The sequence below is a fragment of the Parasteatoda tepidariorum genome, chromosome 12, assembly GCF_982258835.1.
Source record: "Parasteatoda tepidariorum strain Cologne lab strain chromosome 12, Ptep-v5.0, whole genome shotgun sequence".
In the NCBI taxonomy this organism is placed as follows: domain Eukaryota; kingdom Metazoa; phylum Arthropoda; class Arachnida; order Araneae; family Theridiidae; genus Parasteatoda; species Parasteatoda tepidariorum.
The window spans coordinates 977,337-1,002,366 of NC_141766.1; the positions used below are offsets into that span (position 1 = coordinate 977,337).

At 29.1% G+C, this 25,030-nt stretch overlaps 1 protein-coding gene across 1 annotated transcript in view; it reads right to left on the minus strand.

Moving 5' to 3' along the window:
- LOC107448813 (TWiK family of potassium channels protein 18) overlaps positions 1–25,030 on the minus strand; it is a 54,305-nt gene that overhangs the window by 14,266 nt on the left and 15,009 nt on the right. Inside the window, exons 2-3 of the mRNA XM_016064158.5 lie at positions 23,859–24,384; positions 452–672 (exon numbers count right to left, since the gene is read on the minus strand). Coding sequence (XP_015919644.1) covers positions 452–672; positions 23,859–24,357 — 720 coding nt within the window. The 5' untranslated portion in view covers positions 24,358–24,384. The remainder of the gene's footprint in view (positions 1–451; positions 673–23,858; positions 24,385–25,030) is intronic.

A 25,030-nucleotide genomic window follows, 5' to 3' on the forward strand; every position in this document is an offset into this window, starting at 1 on the left:
GGATTTAAGTATCATTTGTAGATTAAAACTTTTTACATTATCATTAACCGCAATCATTAAAATTTTATACTTTTTACTCGCATGCTTCATCCTTTTCATCTTCCTTGTGAATATGCAGGTCATTTTAAAAAGTGATTCTTTTTTATAGCTGTTTTGGAAGTGAGACTTCAGTTATCACTCTGTATCTGAATTTAACAAGTCTAAAAAAAACATTTAAATAGTTATTAGCAGTTCGCCCTTAAGAGCCTTTCTCACTGCGTGCAAAAAAATTACGCGTGTGAATTTGGAGTTGCGAGCGAGAGTCTGATTAATGAGTTCGTCGCGGGTAAATTTATTCGACCAATCAGGTTCTCATCCGCACTTCCAAATTCAGGTACGCAAATTTTTTGAATGCAGTGTGAATGGTCTCTAAGGCTGTGATTTCATTAAAAACTCAGATGTAATGCCATACTTGAACTGGAACAGCTGTAGCTCTTCGTCCCATTTTTCTTGCTTTTCTGAACTTGCCAGTTTGACAAAATAACTTGACATAGAAAAAGACAGCTTTTATCCAACGAGTAAAGAGCTTACCAAGATCAGCTAATACCATCAGAAGAAATGGAATACCAATAAAAGCGTATAAAATGGTGGCTACTTGACCTCTCACTGTCACTGGATATATATTTCCATAACCTAAGGAAAAGAAATTAAAAATGCATCATTCATCTGTTATATCGCGCATTAAAATAGCTTCTTTTTTCCTCAAAAGACCTCATTGAGACTCAAAACACTGACTCAATAAACTTATTTATATAAGATGTTTCGTAAACACCTGCTTTAATTTAGTTACTTTTAAAATATGTCAAAGATTAAAAACAAAAAGTATATTTACATTGGGAGCAGTGAAAAAAAACTCTAAAATCTTTAGACGTCTAAATCTAAGTAACCAAAATCTTTGAGCCCTTTCATGCGCTTTTTATTTCGAATCTTTTACTGTCAATGTTCGAAAAATGGGAAAAAATTACAAAATTTTAAATGCTATTGAAATCGAAATATGAAGACTTATATTCCATTGAAATAACGTTACGGTGTCAGATTTCTGGGCATAAAGTTAGCGAAGACTTAGCGAGTCGACGGGCGAGCCAGGTTACGAAATGGTCAATGACGGTTTGTGAAGGAAGTTCTTTTCGTTGCTCAATATTTGCAGCCTGTCAACCACTTTCTATCTATAAATTGATACTCAACATGCCTAAGTGTTGTGCAGATTGTATTTCATCGCATGGGAGGCAAATCGATGTATTCATTATACCAGTGTTTCCCAAAGTGTGGTACGCGTACCCCTATGGGTACAGGAACAGTTTAGCGGGGGTACTTGCTCTTATGCGAAATATCTTGCAAAAAACGAAAATTTCAAATTTTTTTTTTTAAAAAACAAAGCTAGCCGTGAAAATTTACGACTACGTATTTTTCAACCCACGGAAGTTTTAGGAAAAGAAGTTTTAGAAGAAAAAATTATAATAAAGCGAAGTAAAATATTTTTGCTTTATCTAATTGCTTAGAACTTAATTATTTTTAAGTGGTGAAGGTTTCGATTTTTTTTAGAATGAATCAATGTTATTTATCACGTTCTAACTCAATACAATGAACATGCAGGACTTCTTTTTATGGGCACTACAGCCCAGGGTGGGCCTTAGCCTGCGGCACAATATTTCCCCAGACAGATCAGCCCCTGACCTTGATCGTCCAGTTGGAGATCTTTAAAGTTTTTAAATTATTCAAGACATCATCCATACATCTTTTCTTTGGTCTGCCTCATTGCCTATTGCACATGGGCTTTCAATGCAAATCTTCACCACTCGGTTGTCATGTGATCTCTCAATATGACCAAGCCATGAAAGCCTCTGTTCTTTGATGAATTTCACAATGTTTCTATGCTTGATAAGAGCTTCCGGTTCATCATTAGTTCTTATTCTCCCTCCCATAATTATTAGTTAGCTGTATTGGGCCATACATTTTTCGTTCAAAAATTAGCAAATTATTTATATCTCTTTGTGTCAAAGTTCAAGGCTCGCAGCCATATGTCACCATGGGACGAATGATTCTTATGTAAAATTTTAGTGTAATTGCGAACATCCGGGACTATTTGATGTTTTTATGAAGCAATATGATTTACATTTCATAGTAGAAAATGGTTTAATAAGAAATGTTTTCTTATCTCTTTTTAATCATGATTCATCGAACTATTTTTAAACTTAGAATAATATCATTTGAAGAATGAGCCTCATTCAAATGTACAATTTCATATTTTGTAGTATTCAATTAAATGTAAACTTTAATCATGTATTATAAAAAAAAATGATAGATTCGAATAACAAAACAATTACGAGACTAAGAAAAATATGTCATATTGTGTAAGAAAAAAAAGCAAATAATAAATCATAATTTTATTGGCACATCCATAAAATTGCTATTTTAAAATAGGTTCTAAAGAATTCTTTCAGAACCATGCGATAAACTTTGAAATTCCAAGTGGCTATAAGATAATCAAAAACACTACAAACAAACAACGCTTATAATAAAAAAATGAAGCAAAATAATTTAGCAAGGTATTTTTCCCCTTAAGAATGTATAATTTTAAAAAGGTATTAGTTTATTTTCAAAAATAAATTTAGCTTTTTTTTTATTTTCAGTATACTATAAAAAAGTAAAGTATTTTAAAACATTAAAGTGTATACTAACATGTAAATTTTTTATGACAATCTTTCTTATCAGATTTGTCAAAAATATATTACAAAATAGTGAGTCCTCTCTAAAATTATTAGCGGAATATTCTGAGCAGAAAGTGTTCAATAATTAAAAAATTACGCATGGTAAGAGACGAGAAAAGATTGTATACTTTTGCGAACTGAATTTTAAATTCTACAAGATTTTCTTTAAACCGTAGTTTTTTAAGAAATAAAACATAAAACAAATATAAAGCATTTATTAAAATCATCTTTCGTGTTACTGAATACGATGCATTTCAATAATTGATGCATTTTAAATAAGATATATTTAAATGAATATATATACATATGTACAAACTATTGTTTTAAAATATGTTTACAGGAACTCTTCGAGACTTAAATGATAAACATATAAGTGGGAAAAAATGAGAATAGTGCTTTTAATCTGGAGCAAACTCAAAATTTATTTATTCCTAAGATTGCAAAAATCTAAATTTAGTTTAAAAATAGAATGTTCCATTTTTAGTTTTACTGCTATGATATCTGTGTGTATACATATCATCCCATCTGTGCATTTATTTGCTTATCAATTAGAAACATTTTCTATGGTAAGTTGCGTGCAAAATGGAAGAAAAAAAAATATTTTAAAAAAATCAAATGCACAAATATAAAATGCTGTAAAAATTTTAATAATTTTTAAAATACTTGTTTAACGCACAATTTTATAAAGTATATTAGACTTATTGAAAACAAAATTACTTTAAAGTTCTATCTTCAAAAGGGAAAAAAATTCAAAAAACACGTTAACACCAAAAAAAGCATATTTGTGAAAAAGCTTTGTTTTTTCGGAAAAAACCACTGCCCGTTTGCCAAAAATTTTATATATAATTCAGATAGTTTCAGTTAAAAAATTTTCAGTGTATTTGGAATTATTTGAAAATTTAATGTAAGCTATATATTATTTTTCGATACTTTTGTTAATATTTGGCTAATGTGACATCTTAAAATTAAATTACAAAATCCAATAATTAATTCTATTGAAGTAAAATATTATTTAAGATTTCACCATGGCTGGTTGACCGTGTAAAACTAGGTACAGAAGGCCCTAGGGGATAAAATTATTTGTAAGATATCCGGGTTGCATGTAAACTCTCTTTACACACATAGTATCCCCAAGAGATTTTGAGTGCGCTGATTGGCTTTCTTGGCAACGCCATCTGTGACGTATGGCTATTTCATTCTGCCATGCTTGTTATTTTCAGCATAGAGTGGTCTTTATACTCCAGCTTTTGTGTACAAACTTTAAAAGTCGGTTTTTTCAACAGAGAAACTGTCTTCTTCATTTAAAAATGAAGTACAAAACATTTCCTCAAATACTATTACCCTTAGAAGCAATGTTCTAAATTTAGACGATTGCAACAAGTGGGTAATGGAATTTGGGGAACTTACCAATACGAAATGGAATTCTAGAACTTCCAAATCTCATGGGCAAAGATTTGTTTGTAGGTAAATAACTAGTTTAGTTATTTTAAGAAAAATTTTGTATTTAATTTTTATGGGAAATGCTTTTTTCGTTAAATTTATGATTATTACATGCATGAATTCTTATGAAGCTAATATCCCTCTAATTTATTGAATAACATTGAAATCGAATTTAATTACCTTGCTTAATTCTTATTCTCACTATAAAATGAAAACTTAATAGTTTTCACTTGATATTTATTTAATTAAATTAATGTTCATCGAATTAAATTAATATTTCATTTATTTCTTATGGATTACTAAAATTAAATTATAAAATTTTTTAATTTAATATTCATTAGTGGCGCCATCTATTATTATAAATTAAAACTAAGAGATCTGCATTATGCCTACCTATTTATAACTCATTTTTAATGTTTTTCTTTTTTCTTTTTGAAATGTTTTATAATACCAAAAAACTATTAATTGATATCTAAGAAATCAAGCAATTGTCTTTTAAGATGCTTATTTTATTAATTTTGGATTGCATAATTCCCATCAAGATAAAAAGTTAATGATTATGAATCGTCCATTAAATTAATACCATGAGTAATTAAAGAATAAATTTACAAAAAATTCCCTCTTTTAATTCTAGTACATTTCTATTGGATTTTAATTATTTTTTTATTATTTATTCAATTGCAGGAAATTATTTGCTTGTCACCACAGTGCGTTTATGAAAGTGCCGCAGGAGAAATGTAAAAGAAGTTTTTGAAAAATTCTACAATTTTTTTGCTGAATTATAATTAATTTTTAGAATAATAACATTTCAGAATAACATTTTAGATACATTTAATAACATTTTAGAATATTTTCCTCTAAGATACGATAAAATCCTTTTCAAATAATCTACCATAATTTTAAAAATTTATTTATATACATCTTAAAATCTCATATAATAAATTCAAATTTAATTGAGTGGCTCTGCAATCATACTTAATAAATTTAAGTAAGAGATTTTAATTTCTAAGTGCATAAGACTATTCACAATGCTATTCAATTTGAATATTAATCAATTCTTATATATATATTACATAAAAGCTGGCTAAAAACTTTAATTTATGTTTAATAATTCTTATTATACTAATTTGATGTTTTACCAAAACATGATTGTTTACCTTGCATTCACCTAAAATTAATAACGAAATATTAGCATAAAATTTGAAGCAAATTAGATTTAAATAAATGTGTTATTAATAAAATACAATTAATAACGCTGTTTAATTTTTTGAACGAAACTTTAACATTTGTCATAAAATTAGTATGAGAAATATACTGGAACTGATTTATGATTGATTTACATTTTGATAACAAACTACGGAGAAATGTTATTGGGGAGGAGCTTTAAAAAGACGTAACTGAAAGCAATGCCGAGAAAGCCAATCAGCGCTCTCAAAATCTCTTGGGGATACTATGTGTGTAAAGAGAGTTTACATGCATCCGGGTTACTGCTTCCGATTGTTTTTTTCTTTTTTTTTTCTTTTTCTTTTTTGCCTAAGCTTGAAAAAGCGAGCCATCTAATAGTATTATACTTATAGTGTTTTCAATACGATGCGTTCTTTCAATTTAACTTTCAGCTAAATAAACAACAAATGAATTCGGAAAACTCCGCAAGCTTGCTATGATGCCACCCAAAAAATAACAAACGGCGCTGTTTTACATAAATATACCCAAATAAGGGATAACACTCAAAACATGACAAACGTTATCAGGCGAACCGGGTTCGAATCCCAGTCGATACGAATTCCGCATTCGGTTTGCACCAACCACAGTACTGACGTGATATATCCTCAGTGGTAGACGGATCATGGGTTAGAGTCTCCTTGCCGTCAGGCTAACCGTGGGAGGTTTTCGTGATCTTCTTCTCCATGTAACGCAAATGAAAGTTAGCTCCATCAAAAAGTCCTCCACGAAGGCAAATTTCTCCCAATGCTCGATCCAGGAGTTTCTGGATTGGGTTCAAAATTACAAGGATGCGGAGTAGTTGTAGTAAACCCATAAAACTGGGTCGGCTGCTCGACGGCGGCTATAAAAAAATAAAATAAAAACTAACGGTTCATTTATGTTGTGATATCAATTTTCTTAAATTTGTCTTAGGCTCACGAACTTTTTTAATGTTTAATTACAGAAACTCTTATGAGTGGTAAAATTACGCGTAAATTTAAATTCAAATCACAATAATAAAACTTCCTAGAATATTAAGCCTGTTCACACATCGCCTCGTAAGCATAACTTAATCAGAGGGATACACCGTAAGTTTTCTAAATTTCTTCAGGTTTTAGGAACCTTGTTATTGCTTACATTCAGTCAACCATCCATAAGATATACATACGCAATTTATCTGTGTTCGAAAGAATCATGTCATTAATAACAGTTTCATTAAAATTAATTTAAATATATTACCCCAAAAAATTTAAATGGCTAACCTTAATTTAAATTCTTTTTTTTATTAGTATTTATTATCAATTAATGCTCAGGAATATTTCTGTATTCAAGGATAAATATTTCTGAAATTTCAATCATACAAAAGTAGATTCTGTCTTTAAGAATAAATGAACCAATCATTGTCATTATTTTATTATTTCTTTTAGAAATAAAACGAAGTTGTTTATTATTCTAGTTTTCTAAATAATAAAAATTTGAGTTCTTTGATGGCATCTGATACTTATTTGCGAAGATAGTTTTATAATTAGTTTGAATTGATAAATATTTACATAAGACAAATGATGTTTAAATTTGTTTCATTTCAGGACAAAAAGTTTTGCAAAAGTTCGAATGTTTTGCTAATTTTATATTATAATATTCGCCAATGAACATTAAACAATACCCGAACATAGAAATTTTTAAATACGACTTCTTTCATTGTGTTATTAAGAAGCTTTTGATAAAGTCTACGAAACAAATATTACAACAAAATGAAGAATAACACTTACTCGACCATTAGTTATTATTTGATAATTGTCGAATTTAATTGGATATATCCATTTTTGTTTTAGTTCCTCATTTTTAAAGAATTAGTAAACTGGCACTTTAGGTTCATTTTTATAACTATCTTTACTTCTCGGTACAGCTCAGGTATATGACATTGTTAAAAACTATATAATAGCATATAAATAATCGTTTTATCGACGGTTAAACGAAGTTGTTGTTCAATGACAAATGTTTGGAATTGCCGTCAAATAAGTTATGAAGAACTACCGTGTTTGACGTCACTTAAAGACTTGTGATCTCATCGGTCTTAGTTCTCGCTTTCTTGGTTCTTCTTAACACGTTAAGTGCCACGTCAGTCATCGGTAATTAACTCTGAACTTTCCGTTTAGCATTTAGGCGAGGCAACGTCAGTCATCGGTGACAGACATTTTAAAATATGAAATATAAAACTCAAGGATTTACATTGTCTTAAGTATTTACTGAAAATGTAATAAAAATTTACGTAATTTTTATTCATAAAAATTTTTTCAACTCAATTTTTTATTTATTTTAATCTATTAGCAATGCGCTTCGTTTTGTTACATCGCAATACGCGCAATTCTATGCAGCGAGCGTGGCCGGACGGGGATTACATTAAAAATATTATGAGTGGCTTAACATGTTAATCAATTTCTCGTTATGCATTTTTGAAAATCGTCAGTCTAATTTAGGACACCCTGTATTTTTTTACAGCATTATAAATCACTCTAATAGAGCGGTCTTACGTCATTTTACTTTAAATTCACCAATAATCAATCAGTTGCTAGTTTCAAACAATGGGAATACGTTTCGATTGGAATAGGAATTAGATTCGCCTAAAAGAAATGGTGCATACTACTGATTAGAATTTAGTAAGTGAAAATTACGGCAACTACGTTCATGGCCGTTAATTAAGGATAAGGCCGGCTGCGGAAAATAAATGTTCAGAAACGGGAAAAATGTGACATATTCGTACAGCCATTTATTAATCAAAAGTTTTTTACTCCACGAGTAATTTTAAAAAATATCTCCTTTAAAAAAACTTAATATTACATAGTTGGTATAATGCAGTGTTTCCCAAACTTATGACTTTTGTGTACCCTTTCTAAATTTTTTGTAGCGCTGTGTACCACAAATATAAAATGAATGTATTTTTTACTATAAAAATTTCCACAAAAGTTAAAAATCACAACTGGCTGTTGACACCACTAATTATGAACTGTTAATTTTGCAAAAAATAGCCAATAGAAAAATGAGAAGCCTTCACTCTCGGAGGTTAGGGACAAAATCTGGTTAGTCAAAACCAGGGGTTTTAAGAAAAAAACCCAGCAAACGTGGGTTTTTTTCATGACCCGAGAATAAATGTTATTTTTTAACAAAAAATTTCGAAGTGGGTTTTTTCAAACATATTCCACATACAAACTTATATATACGATATGTAAGAATAGGACATAACATATACTTAAAAAATATTGCTTGATTATTACTAAAGGGATTAAAAAAAGAAATTGTATGCGAATAACTATTTCAGTTATTTTTAAGTCTTCTAAATGTATATTGAATGGAATTTCTAAAAGGATTATATACATTCATGATATGAAATGCACATATCTCTTTGTAGCACTTATATGGTTCATTTGTGCTTTTGAATGTATGAATTCAATCAATGTCCTACAATGTACAAGAAAATATTACCTTGTAATTATATTATACTTTTTGTTCTTGAAATAAATGAAAAAAGTTAATAAATCTTAAGCATTTTTTTTCTAAGCAATCCAAGTATATAATTAAAGATTTTTATGAACATGCAGAAATACTCATAAAATTAATTCATAATTATGTGTGAACGAATATATCATGAATAACCTCTTTAATATGCATTTACATTCGATTAAGTAGCTTCATTCTATGTTCACTATATAATTTAATCTTTCTTTTGTAATTAATAAAATTTTTAACAAATAAAATATTAGGGAACAACAATAAGATTCACAAATAAACTGCTGTTTGTAGAAAATGCAACACCATGAAGGAATCATCAGAATCAAATGAAATTCGCAGCAAATGTCAATTATAGGATATTATGCAAATTAATAAAGTTTCAGAGCCATCGCGCGTGCGTGGCGCTCGCAGCGCCCTCTGAATTGATGCTGAAAGCGTATAAATAAAGTGCTGTAGCGGGACGTTGAAAATAGTCTATGATTATTTGTTAGTGGCAAACGTTTAGTGAGACCTGAGTATGCCTCCACGACGGAAGAATAAGAAATTCAAGCAACTTACGGAGTTTGAACGAGGGAGGATAATCGGCCTTCGAGAAGGAGGATTTTCCTATCGCGCAATAGCAGCTCGTATGCAGCGGAACAGTTCCACAGTGATGCGAGTTTGGAAGCAGTGGACCGACGAGCACCGAACAACTCGAAAAACAGGCACTGGACGACAGAAGGTGACGTCAGAGCGCGATGATCGACACCTGCTCCGCATGGCGGTGAATGATCGCACAGCTTCCTCCAGGCAGCTGGCAGCACATTGGTCTACTGCTACAGGTGTACAATTGTCGGCTTCGTCAATTCGTCGTCGTCTGCTGCGCCGTGGATTGCGTGCAAGGGTGCCATTATACAGGATTCCCCTCACGGCGGATCATCGACGGCTGCGTCGGCAGTGGGCTCTTGAGCACAGAGACTGGCGAGCTGATTGGCACCAAGTTGTCTTTTCAGATGAATCACGCTTCAATTTGGGGACCCATGATGGCCGTGTTCGTGTTAGACGTTATGCCGGTCAACGCTGCCTTCCTGAGTGTATTATTGAACGGCATAGTGGTCGAACACCCGGAGTTATGGTCTGGGGTGCGATTTCGTATCATGGACGATCCAATTTGATACGAATTGAGGGTAATCTCAATAGCAACAGATACGTCCGTGAAGTGCTACAGCCCGAAGTCGTTCCTTTCCTTCAAGGCATCCCTGGAGCTATCTTTCAGCAGGATAATGCACGCCCACATGTTGCGCGGACTGTTAGAGACTTCTGTTCAGCACAACGCATGCAACTTCTTCCTTGGCCTGCTTATTCGCCGGATATGTCGCCTATTGAGCACGTGTGGGATATGGTTGGTCGGCGTCTCACTCGTGATCCGCGTCCTGCAGTTTCCAAAGACGAACTTTGGTTGCGCATGCAAGCGATATGGAATTCTCTTCCTCAAGCAGATATTCAACATCTGTTTGACTCCATGCCACGTCGTATAGCAGCACTTATTGCAGCGCGTGGTGGCTGCACCAAATACTGATTTCGGACGCTTAATTTGTTTCTTTTGTTTTGAAAATTTCATCATTTATTTGTATCAGTACAAGTCGTTTCTGCATTAAATTTCATTTGATTCTGATGATTCTTTCATGGTGTTGCATTTTCTACAAACAGCAGTTTATTAAATAAAATACATAATTGGTATGAGTTAAAATGTAAACTATATATAAATTTAATTTCAAGAGTCATGACAATTTCATGAAACCAAAAATTTAAAATTTAAGAAAATTCTTTTTATTGAAATATTCTTCTCATTCCCATTTCTTCAAATAATTTTTTTATTTTATTATAAATTAGTATTATCGATTAGAAAAATCATACTTTTTTTCTAATTGTTGAGTTTTTTTTTTCTTGTATTAGTGAAATGAAATTGTAACAATAACCGTAAGCAGAAATTTCTTAAATTCCACAAGCACCTTAAACCACATCAATCAGATAGCTTTTTATGTGTTTAATTAATTAAGTATTGATCAAAAACATTTTAAATTAAATTTATTAAATAAAAAAAAGAAGAAAGATTGCCGATTTATGATTTGGTCCAATTAAGAATTTCATGCAGCAAAATCGGAATTTCCCCTCTAGCTTACTTTTTGGTTATAATTGGAATAAAGAGTTAACTTTGCTGCATTACAAAATGAAAAGATGACTAGCTGTCTATTACTTTTATTTATTTTATAAATTTCTATGTGACTAAAAAAAATTCCATCTGATTAAAAAGAAATTTAACTATAGCCAGGAATTCCGGGAGGAAACAAAATATGCATATGGATTTATTATGAATTTGCTGCAAGAATTGATTTTTTTTAGCCTTAACCGTTTTTCAGTCATAAATTTTTAAAAACAGTCCATCTAATTTAAGAAACAATGTAAGTAAAACTGTTTTCATCCTACTGTGCCCTTGAAAAGGTTACGCTAAAAGATCAATGTCGTGTAAAGTTTTAAATATAGTAAATCCTCTAAGCTTGCTTAAATACAATGAAAGTTACTTATCATTTTTACACCCAAATACCTGTAAATATCTTATCAAAACACGACAGAAACATTAAATTCTCTTTAATTATGTGAGGTACTCAGAAAGAAAGCTGTTTACACTCAAGTGTACACAATTTCTAATGGTATCATTCAAGGAGGACTCGTTAACTTAGTTTTCTAGCAGGGAAAACATTTCATTGAATGTGAAGTCATTTTTTGTTTGGCTTTCCGCCATTTCAGTTAATGGAGTGGGAAGACAATCTTGAAGGATTGAAACATAGGCAATGCTATCTTAGAAAGTTAAATCAATTTTAACAAGGGTTTTGAATTGAAAAATAAAGATAATTCTATCTCAGAAAGTTGTAAATCGATTTAATTAAAGGTTTTGGATTGAAATATAGATACTGCTATCTCAGAAAGTCGTAAATTGATTTTAATGAGGGTGTTTGGTTGAAAAATAAAGATACTGTTCAGTTGTAAATCGATTGTAACGAATATCTTGGATTGAAAAATAAAGGCTCTGATCGCTCTGAAAAAAGTAAATTGGTTTTAATTAGTTTTTTAACATGTATTTTGGCGAAGAAAATTTTATAATGTCCGTAATTTACTTTTTCAGTTTTCTTTTCAAAATCAAGATCTTACATTACAAATCGACTTTAATGATAATAACAAAAAAATAAAATAAATAGACACTACAAACATGCTATCAAAATAATACATAAAATGTGATTGATCAAGCGAAAAAAAAAATCAGATTTAATGTGATGGTGAGTAATGTGATTGGCGAGAATATTTGACTACTTAAATAATTGACGATCGAAATGGGCTACTACTGGTGGTGCAGAACAGAACTCTCTACCTATCGTAACACTTCATACGCTTTCTCCAATAGCGTGTGGAGAGTCATAGGAGAAAGAAGTACGTTAATTTCTCTCTTGATTTTTAAATAGATTAAAAACTTTTAAGTTGGGAAACTATTTGGAACTAAAAACTTTATTGAACATAGTTCTAAAAGAAAGTGTAGTGGAAATTGAAAACAAAATATTTTTGACAATTAAATAGGAAAAATATTAAGAACGAGGAAAATATCGTAGTACATTCTTATACAACTGAGAAGAGGAGGAGAGAGAAGGGTCAAGACATGGAACCGGTGTTCTCCCCAGATGGCGTATTCGAGCGTTGCGATCGCTAATTGTAACATCACAAATAGCTCACCACCGACACTAGCGTTCACACGACACATCACAATTAGCATTCATCCGACATCCGGAGTCCCTCAAGACTTCTTGGAAATTCGGAAAGGAATTGGTGTGAACCGGATGCGACTTTACACGTTGTCGACTCCTGGGCACTGCTTTGGCACCGTATTTTGAAATTCGCCAATGTTACATTCGCCAAGTCGGGTTTCAAATTTTCTCGCGAAAATCTTCGAATACTAATTCGCCCATGTCTCACTTGCAACATGAACATGAGGTCTGAATAAATTTATCTGCTTTTAAAGTTTTCGTGTATTATTAGTCTCTTTTCATTCGGACTTCTTGAAACACCTATTTATTTCTTAGTTTTTTGTTTCTTTTTTAGGATAAAGCTTCGTTGTGGATGTAGGATATATGAGTAGGATATAGCTTTTTAATTATTTTTATAAATTTATTTCAAATAATTTAAGGTGCCTTTACCAAGTATGTGGACGCAATATTCAGTAATACAGCTGGGTTTTGTACCTTATTGTTTAGTTTTTAAAACCTTTAATTTAAGTAACTACACAATTTATGAGTTAAGCATTTTCTTTTTATATGTGTGTAATGATGAGGAGATTATTGCTGTCAGCTTTATATATGAATTTATTCTTTTTCACTTTTCTGACACTGATATCTACGATTAAATTTGATGTAGTGATTCCCATTTGCAGTATTTGTGCCAATAATATTTGCGGTTAAACAATCGTACTTAGATTTGACACTTTTTTGTAAATGTTATGTCCCAAACGATAAATTCCTTTATACGTATTAGCCAATTCCACAGCTTTGGTCACCAAGACTTAAAAATTTGTAGCTGTTAATATACATAATGTAAACAGCATATAATGTAAACAGTAAGCATCAACTTTGACATTCTCATATCATAACTGTATAGCAATTTAAGGACAATCTGATTATTTATTTCTGATTCATTAAAGATAAGATATTGAGTCAAATAAGAGAATCTTAACAAATTTCAAATTTAACAATTTACTTAAATAAAGAAAGTAGTTTTAAAGCAATTGGGTTGAAAAGCTGAGGACTTACACTTTTCTCTAAAACAATTTATCGATGTTATGATAATAAAACAAAACTCTTGCGATCAGTTATCTCAGCAAAAGTAGGATTTTTATTACCAAATAAGAAACAATTATTACCATTCTGCAAGGGACAGATAAAATAAAATAGGTCATACAGTTTTCAGACACACAGAATGCATGACAATCTAAGAATAAATGTTTGAACTTTTAAAGCAAATTACAAACAATAAAAGCTATTGTGTAAAAAAAAATTTAAAAACAAGTTGTTACAAATGAGGCTATTATATGATTCGAGTAACTAAAAATTCTTTTGAAATTTTAAAGACTAATGAATACTATTAAATAATAACAGAAAAGTTTTCTGTGTCTCATTTTTGAAGCAGAATATAAATTAAAATACACATCTCACTTTTTCTGATCCTGCTTTTCTCTGAATCGTTCTTATTAAAATAGATGAATCCTGTTAAATTATGTTACCTTAAGTTAGTAAATGTGTTTTCGTACTTAGGAGGAAAAAAGGCCTAATTTTAGAGTGACAATAAATGTAATAATTTTCATAGTATTTTTTCCATATCTTACTTAGAAGCCCAAAAATTGAATAAAAAAATTATAAAATATATAGACCAGTTGTTGAGTTACAGAATCTAATAAGCTAAAGTTGTTAGAAAATTATGAAGAAAAAGTTACAAGATGGATAAGTTATGAAATTAATGAAGCATAGAATGAAAGGATAACTATATATATCAAAATATATGATAAAATTAATTAGGAAACAATTAAAAAGCAGGTGAGTAATTTCAGATATACACAAATAATAGTGATAGAGGCAAGAATAATGGAAAATATCGGAATTTTCCCTGACAAATTTAGGAAACATTAAAAAAGTTAAGCAGCCACAATTTTAAGTTTTAATAAATATCACTATTTTCACTATAAATATCACTAAATTTTATAAAATCACTTAATAATGTGATGATTTATTTAGGGGATTATTTTTTTAAACTTAGTTTATTAATTAAGGTATTCAAAAGAAATTGATTATTCTGAAGATATAAATATTTCATTACTTTAAATTTTTATTTAATTTACAGGAATAGTTTCTATTTGAAAATTTATTTTAACCAAAATATTTATGTAATTAACTGAAATGATTGTGTGTATGCAAATTTTTCTTCCTCTTTCTTTATAGAAGGATGAAGTATTTTTTCCTGTTATTTGAATTTTTCTAGTCTTAAACAAGGATAAAATCTTCACTTAATTCAACAAGCAACTTTTAAACAAGCAACTTTTAAGAATTTCCATGAGCGCGAAGATTCGTTTACGAATTTTGCGAGTGCTAGCATAGTGAGGGTGAAGAAATAGAGTGGAAATAATTCCAATATTCTTCCCTACCTGGATCTATCTTTTTACCAGACTTCGATACTGCGTCTCTTGTCTTCAAAAGAAAACGAATTCTAATAATAAAACATATTTAATAAATGGAGGACGGACATAACATAAACGATCTTCTTTCATCGAAGCTATAGAAATCAACACTGAAACAAAATAAAAAAACATTAATATTCATAATATTCATTCAGTCTGTGCGCCATCTGTTGGCATTAAAGTTAATCTTTTTCAGAGGGTTACTAGATAAGGTGATGAAACAGTTGTCAAATAAAACCACGGCGAGTGGGGGTGCCCGGGAGTCGACATTAGGGAAATTCGCGAACCGGATAGGTGGAAGAGTGAAAATTATTTTTCGAGAGACAAGAGAACTATTGAGAGAATTCAATAAGACCGGAACAGATTCTAGGGAGAACTGCAGGACTGTTGATATACTGACTGTGATATTACCAATTTGAAATCCAGAATAAATAATTGGAATATGCCGATAAACTTGCAGCCAAAAAATTTTACAGCTTATATACTCTTATATTAAATGGCAGCTAAAGGAAACCACCAAACACACAGTCGTAAAAATTGTCCACGGAGCTTTCTTGAAAATTAACGGACATCGGCTGAAAATGAAAGTTATCCTGTCTATTTGAAATTGAAGGAAATTCTGTACATTCGAAATTGACCTGGTTCATTGCTGTAGATGGAGTGCTGAAATCCATAACTGAATTGCCGAATTCCATAGCTGAAGTATTAAAATAAAGATATAAAACCTATTTTCTTGAAATTACGGTCACCAGTCCATGAAATGACCACCCTTATATTTCTATAATTCTTCTCATAATTAAGTTTGCATATTAAGGGTTTTAAATAAAATTTTAAACGAGGGAAAAAATGCTGAATTACTAATGAAGAAGGCGGGACTGAAGACATTAAAATCTGTTTGATTGCCAGAGCTACTCTAGAGGAGTTGAAATATGTTTCGAAAACTGGTTTTGATGTGCTTCATGCAAGTTCCTGAATAGTGGGCGTTTCCTTTTTGCTTAAATATTACTTTTATATATTAAATATAAATTTGTTTAATTATTACTTAATTCATGTGCTAATGTGCACGCTTTTTTTAAAACTTCTTTTTTGAGAAGGATTCAAAAAATTCATAACAAGGACAGTGAATACAGTACACCCTGTATATTTAAGACATTGTTGCCAGTATTCAAAATATATTCACAAATCTACTGCGAGAAATGAAAATATAACGCTTTAGTAATAATATATTATATAGACAGTTACTTTCAGTAAACTGTCAATACTTTAATTTGGTTTTGATACTTTTTGATATTACCAAAGTAAAAATTTGAAAAGTCTCTAAATCGGATATTGCCTACTGTTTTCTTTTTAAATTTTTAGATATTTTTTATTTCGAAAAAGTAATATTTTTTTTTACTTCTGAAGGCGAACTAAAGTAAGATATTTAAAATAAACTTATTAAAATTTTCACACGGTTCAATTTTTTAGTTTTTGAAATGTTATGATTACTTGAGAAGACAACACTTGATTTAGATTAGCCTAACATGGTTTGAAAAAAAAAATTCAAACTCACGTCCTAATTGCGATAAAGAACAATTATTTTTTACCACTCGAGAGAGAGAATATATGAAAAATTGTAACACAGGAAAAAAGAAGCATTTGATTATAATCAGCATCACAAGATTTGAAGAAAAATTAAAAGTCACTCTCCAATTTAAGTATAAGCATATTTCTTTTTTAAATTTTCCGACATAAGAAATATAGAAAAAATGGTAATGTAAGGAGAAAAAACTTAATTTGAATCAGCATTGCTTGATTTGGGAAGGAAAAAAAATTAAAAGTCACGTTCTAATGGAGATAAAAGCATAATGCAACAATATCCGAATTGGAAGCTCAATGGAATTGGAACAGTCTTTTAGAATTATTAAGAATGATTTAATACTGGTAAAAACTGCAAAAAGAAACATTTGATTATAATCAGCACCACAAGATTTGAAAAAAACTTAAAAATCACTCTCTAATTTAAGAATAAGCATATATATTTTTTTTAATTTTCCGACATAAAAATTATAGAAAAAATGGTGATACAAGGGGAAAAAAACTTGATTTGAATCAGCATTACTTGATTTGGGAAGAAAAGAAAATTAAAAGTCACGTTTTAATGGAGATAAAAGCATAATGTTTTAAGATCCAAATTAAAAGCACAATGGAATTGGAACATTCTTTAAGAAATAATAAGAATGACTTAATAATGGTAAAAACTGCATAGATGGTAAAAACCGCAATAAGAAACATTTGATTATAATCAGCACCACACGGTTTGAAAAAAAAAACGTAAAAATCACTCTCTAATTTAAGCATAAGCATATTTTTTATTTATTTTCAGTTATAAAAATTGTAGAAGAAAATGGTAATACAGGGAAAAATAAAACTTGATTTGAATCAGCATTGCTTGATTTGGGAAGAAAAAAAAATTGGAAGTCACGTTTTAAGGGAGATAAAAGCATAATGTTTTAAGATCCAAATTAAAAGCACAATGGAATTGGAACATTCTTTAAGAAATAATAAGAATGACTTAATACTGGTAAAAGCTGCATAGATTATGATCAATAAATCTTTAAACAGTTGTTAAAAAAACAAAAAAAATTCAATTTAAAAAATTTAAGAAATTTATTTTTACAAACTCTTACTAGATTATGCTGCATTTTATACCTGTAAATATAATAATGAATATCAATTGAAATTAATATTAAATAAATTATTATAATGTTAATATATACTGTCATCGAATCAAATATTTCTTAGAAAACTAACTCAACTTCTCAACTAGAAATAGAAAGTTAAGGATATATATCATATAAATATACTATTTTGTTTAACTACACAAACTCTGCGATGAAAAGAAACGGTAAGATCTATTTTTAAAATTTTAAACGTCTGCTTTAGTCATCAATATCATCCGAAAATAACACTGGCAAACAGACTCTCTCTCAATTGGGTTTGTTTTTCTCCCTTGAATTCCTTTTTTATATATTTTTTTAAAAAAATAAAGAATTTGCAAAACAATCTAATAAGGAGACGTTTCAATCTAAATGCTTCGAGGGACTAGCCATAAATTTATTAATTAGTTTATGTAAATGATATTTCAAGTTACGAAATCAGACACAAAACCATACTTTCTTCAAACAAACATACCCTATTTTCGACGAATGTATTAAGAAAAAGAATGTAATTAAGAAAGGAAGAAGAAAAAATTTATTTAATGAAAAATAAAGACATTATAATTTATATATTTTCATACGAATTTAAAATCATGTTTGAAATTCATTTTTGTGTAAATGTATGGGGAAAATTTTTAATCATAAAAATTTATTGTTTCCAACAAAATTATTTTTAATTTTTCTTAAATATTATAAAATATTTATATTTTAATAAATGTAAGTAAATAAAAAATAATAATTTTAATAATTTAATAATTTTAATAAAAGATGAAATAACTAAATCCATATTTTAAATTCATTTTTATGTAAATATATGCAAAAATTCTTCAATAATAAAGAAGTTATTATTTTTAACAAAATATTTTTAATTTTTTAAATCCAAAAATAAAAAATATTTAAAGTCTTATGATCTAAAATTTCAATGTTACATTTGTGTGCAAATCCTATTTTATTCTTTATTTCAAAATATATTACTTGAGGTAAATATTTACATTAATATAATAGTGAATCTCATAATAAAAATAATTTAGAACTAGATTTAAAGTTTTACTATCTTTATTGGATAGCTGGATGTCTGGGGAAGTTGCCCCTCCCCCCTTCTGCATGCCACTCTGAAAAGAAAGATCTAAAAAGACTAATAAGGAAAGACATGAAACACTTCGTTTATCAAAAGATAATTTCAAACAAAAAACAATTTTTCTATTCTTATTTATCATTATTTAATAATGGCCAAAAGATGATTGAATTGTAAGAGTTCCAATTTTTTACATCCTTTTAAATAACATAATTTTAAATGACAAAATCTCAAATAAATATTGAGATATAAAAATTATTTATCAAATAATTATTGAGATGAAAAAATAATGAGTTATAAAAATTTAGAAACTACAACAACAGAAATTATAGTTCAAATTTTGTCAATTGCAAATACATATGGAGATAAAATAAATGTGTTTATCTCATCAAAATTGCTTTTGACTGATTTAAAATTAAATAACAAAATCACATGTGCACAAATTCTTTATTTCATTAGATGCATAAATCGCTTTATTTTTTTCTGCAATTTGGTCTACAATTTGGCCTTGACAAGCTTGGAATTTGTGGTTCAAATACAATTTGTGTATTTCTACGAATAGTTTACGTTAGTTTAAATTTTATATTTAAATAAATCTTAATTTATATTAAATTTTACAAAAGCTTTAGTTGTTTTATACAACACGTATTTTCAAGGCAAGAAATTAAGAAATATTATTTGAAAGGTTTGTTGCGAGACAGTTATAAGATGTCTTTCGACGGGTGTACGAGGCGACGTCTGAACAGAAATTACAATGTTTCCAGCATTGGTGTGTGTGTGTATATATATATATAGGTTCAAAATGAAGATAAAACAAAAAAAAGGATAAAAAATATTTTAAAAAATCCGAAAAATAAAAGATATAATCTTTTCATCAGCCCACACGATTATATCCGCAAAAAGGAGTGCTTTCTGATATTGTATCAGTATAGCCAAAGCAAAATATATTAATAAAATAGTGTGAGGAGCACTCAAAATTTTTTTTTACACAAATTACAACAAATAAAATAGAACACAAAAAGTAAAAATAACACGTAGAAACAGAAAATAAAATAAAAGAAAAAGAAAAAACAGAATAAAACATAGATGAAATATAAGTTTCATCTATAAAGCGAGTAGCGAATTCAAATGTACTTACATGAATGGGAAATTTTTCAAGAATGATTTAAAAAATATTTTCGCAACAAGATTGCCAGATAGCAAAATATGAAAACAAAAGCGCAAATTGAGCGTAACTAGAGGAGTTTTGTTTTAAAGTGCCGTTCTTACTGCATTGCTGAAGTGCGTTTAATTTGTTAGTTACCAAGGATGGGCCCGAAGGGGATGTGCGCAAGGTAATATTATACTGGAAAATTTAAAGAAGTTGACCATAAATAATTTTAGAAAATAAATATTTATTTAAGTATAAAATATAAAAGAGAAACATGAATTGCTTGTTTTGCACATAATTTTAGCCACGGATTTGCCCGAAATGGATTTGCACATGGAAAAATTTTATAAATTAATAAAGAAATTTTTAGTAAATAATTTTATCCACGGATTTGCCCGAAATGAATTTGCACTTGGAAAAATTATATAAATTAACAAAGAAAAAAATTTTTAGTAAATAATTGTAGCCACGGATTGGCCCGAAATGGATTTTCACATGGAAAAATTATATAAATTAACAAAAGAATTTTTTTAGTAAAGGAATATTTTAGTAAATAATTTTGACCACGGATTTGCCCGAAAGGGATTTGCACATGGAAAAATTATACAAATTAACAAAGAAATTATTTAGTAAATAATTTTGGCAACGGATTTACCCGAAATGGATTTCCACATGGGAAAATTATATAAATTAACAAAGAAAATTTTTAGTAAATATATATCCACAAAAATATACCATTAATTCAATGATTTTATATAGAATTTTATAACTTCAGTAGGGTATCCATTGTTTATTATCAAATTTTGAAAGAGTTTATCGATTTGTTTTTTGGATAAATGAATATTACTACATATTCTTTTAATTCTATTCATTTCATTAAAAGTGGTATTTAAATAGATGCTTCTAGAAACATTAGAATTCCAAGTAATTAGTTTATTTATATTAAAATTAAAATCATTTCTTTTATCGTATAAATCAACAAAGCAGATATTATCATCTTTTATATTACCCAAATCCAAAAAATTGAAATTAATATTATCATCACGATTACGAAGCAAGATTAATTCCTCTGGGTAAATATCATTTAATAGAAAAGTATAATCTTGAAAATTAAAGATAATTAAGTCATCAATATATCTAAAAACAAATTTAATACTAAGAGTACAATTTTTTTCATAATAATGCAAAAATAAGTTAGCTAAGAGAGATGAATAATTAGATCCTTGTGGTATTCCATCAATTTGAAGAAAAATATCCTTTCCATTGTAAAGATAATTATTAAAAAGACAAAAATTAATCAGAATTTCTAATAATCAAAATCGCAACAAAGGATATTTTTAAAATGATAGTAATAATTCAAAAGGACATCTTTTAGTTAAAAAAGGGGAATGCTATTGAAAAGATCCTGGAAATCAAAAGTCGCAATAGAATTAATTTTATTATGCTTAATGAATTCTAAAATCGGTTGATTATTAGTGATAATCCAAGAGAAACCTTCTTTAGAAATATTGTTAATAATTTTATTTAAGTAGTTAGAGAAAATGGTGCCAGATTTTGTTAGATAAGTATTAGATCCACACGTGATAGTTCTAAATTTTACAGGAATTTTATGAAATTTAGGACTGATAATTAAATAAGGAAATTGTAAATTGCTAATTTTAATTTTTAATCTCCTATAAAAAGCTAAAATTTTTTTAATGACAATATTATTATTGAAATTACTAAGTTCAACATTTTTCTATTTCTTAATTCCGTATTTAAAAGTTCAGCATAGAATTTTTTACAGAAAATTGCATAATTATTGTTAGCTTTGTCTATGGGAGTAATTACAAAATTTTTTTGAAGTTGCTTAATTGATTGAACAATATTAGAAAATTTTATTGGATTGTTACTGTTATTTAAATTATCCTTATGATGGAAAACAAAGTTTTTAAAGTAATAATAAACGCCCCATTTCCATTCTGTTAGCATACCTAAAGGTAAAGAGAATCTATTTGATATCTTTAAACAAAAACTATTGAGATTACTATTTTATTTGTTGTAATTTTTGTAAAAAATTTTTTTGAGTGCTCCTTACACTATTGTATTAATATATTTTGCTTTGGCTATATTGATATAATATCAGAAAGCACTCTTTTTTGCGGATATAATCGTGTGGGCTGATGAGAAGATTATATCTTTTATTTTCTGGATTTTTTAAAAATTTTTTATCCTTTTTTTCCCCCAGTTGTTTGCTATTTTTATTCCCCCCCTTTTTTTTTCATTATATGTCTGCAATTTTCCTTTGTTTTATCTTCATTTTGAACCTATCTAATGAGTTCTGTTTACTTGCATCTTATGCGCAATAAATGATACTTATTGTTTTTCTTAATTTTCTTCGTGTTTTTTGTATTTTGTACATATGTTTTTGTACGTATGTTATGTATTTTGTACATATGTTTTTTGTACATATACAATACTTTGTTGCGTATTGTATATGTACGCAACAAAATAAATAAACAATATATATATAAAATTAGAGAAATATTCTTAAATTGAAAAGGAAATTCAATTGAATTCGAATGAAAAAAACATAAATGCAGTATAACTCAATTATACAGTTATTCACACAAAAGCTCCCTCATGAATGCAGACAGGGTGTCCCCTGAAGGAGTATTCATATTTCTATTCTTCTGATTCAATTTAATTTCCTAAATCAGTTTAAGTATAATTCTAAAATAGTTTTTTTAAATTATATAAACTTGTCTTCAAACAATAATTTTATAAATTATTGTTTGAAGACAAGTTTTGGGGCTCATGCTGCTTTAGCATTTTTCCAGGTTTGACTTAGATTTCGTTATAATGCTTTTATGCTAAATATACAGACTGACTTTTATCTGATTTTTATTAAAGAATATAATTGAAACTTCTGGTAAATCCCACCTCATCTGAAAACTATTCTGTTAAAAATTTGAGTGTACCTCAACACCGAAAATAGTGGTAACTACTTTACACCAAAGTGGTGCAGCGAAACACCACAAGTAGCTCTTGGTTCTTCGTGTTTCTCTAGTCAAATACCAATAATGTTTTGTTTTGGCATTTTTTTACTCTAACATATCTAACAACAAGATAACATGAAAGTCCGCAAAATAATTTTGAAGATTTTTTGATAAAGTAAGAACAGTAAGTATAGGAAACGCACATTAAGTATAGGAAACACACATTAATTCTTACAATGGTAAGTTTGTAAATCGAATATACGCATAGCACAAAGATAATAAATAGTAAGACAACTTCGAATTAGGCTTAACGGATCAAAAGCTGATGGAATTTAAATATTATAAAACTATCTAATAAAATTGGAAGATAATTGAAAATTAAAATGTAATTATCTTTATTACACAACTGAAAACATACTTACATGTTGTAACGGGGAGCTTTCGTTTCTGTGGATGTATAATAGAAGTAAACAACAAAAACTCATATTATTCCCTATTCAATTGCAAACAATTAACTGACGATATCCTAAGTACGTTAAAATTGACGTGTTTGGAAGCAATGGCGTGAATGCGTGTGCTTTTGGAGTAAGCTGTCATTCGTATAAAAAATAAAGTGCTGAGTCTTTATAATAAGTAACATTAGTTTTTTTCTTTTTCATTTATCAAAATATTTAAAAAATTATTATATATGATTTTTGAAATATTTTAATAAATATTTTTCCTTCTTGTACTCCCTGAGAAAATTTCTGCGAGTGCCCTAAATGTTGAATTTTAAATTTGAGCTAGAGTAAAAAAAAATGATGTATTACCAATAGTTGTGAAGATAGTTCCAGCGTAGAACAAAGACCCCCAAAATGTCCAACCAATGTCCTCTGAAGCAAGTGGTATTCTGCTACACTTCAACTGATCTAACTGTTTTTCGTATTCTTTTAATCTACCAAGAACTATTCGCCTCCATTCAGATAAATTTTGAGTTTGTCGTTCATATAAAAAGTTAACAGCTAAGTCTCTATAATGAGTAACACTTGTTTTTTCTTTTTCTTCAACTTCACCTTCTAACCACTGGAAAAGTAATGCGCCAACAACTGCATAAATTAATAAGAAGATCAACAATAATATATGAGAAAACCATTTTTCTGAAAAAGCTTTTATAGCTTCTAAAATCCGCACTGCAGTTGATCTTGTTCTGTCCTGAAGGTTAATGATATGCATAGGATTTATCACAACATATTGAGTTTTGTTGTGAGGCCATTCCATAGGACTCCCTGGATAGGAAGGCGGTCTCAAGAGTTTACCGTCTTTTGACATTTTCTAGCTTTTTAGATCATCTTTAACCTAAAAAGAACAAAAAAGATTCAATTAAAACTGGCAATAAAACTATCTAATCATACAAAGTAAGAAGAAGATTAACCCTTTTAGGATTGGTGGAAGGAGAAAGAAACACTTCCCTTGGTACGTACTAAGGAGTACCGACTAAGGAGTACGTATTATACGTACAAAGTAGTAAGTACACTCACTAATGCGAGATGTAATACTAGAACACCGAATTGAGATCCCGGCAGTGTGATATTGTGCCGCAGGAGTCAGAAAGGCTCGTTTTATATACGACACCACGTTTCATGAAGGGAGAACCACGTGATTACTGTCCTTGAAAGAACGCCATTCCATGAGAGAAACGTTTCGTCGCAAATTATTTTTCACCTCCATTACTAATTTAGCACTTAAAATGTAGAAAAAGTGAGTTCAGACAAACCTAGAGTAAGTCATAAAGTTTCAAATACTGAAAAGATAATTTTAAAATATCAAAATTAAAATAAATTATGAGAAAAAAACTGAGTATTATAAAATGGAGAGGTTCTCTTTTAGTAATTAGTTTGCATTTTGATTTTTTCTCCAGCAATTTAAACTTCATAGCTAACGCTAGGTTTCCATGAACTCACTTTTTCTTTATTTTTTAAATTTGTAATGGAAGTGAAACGAA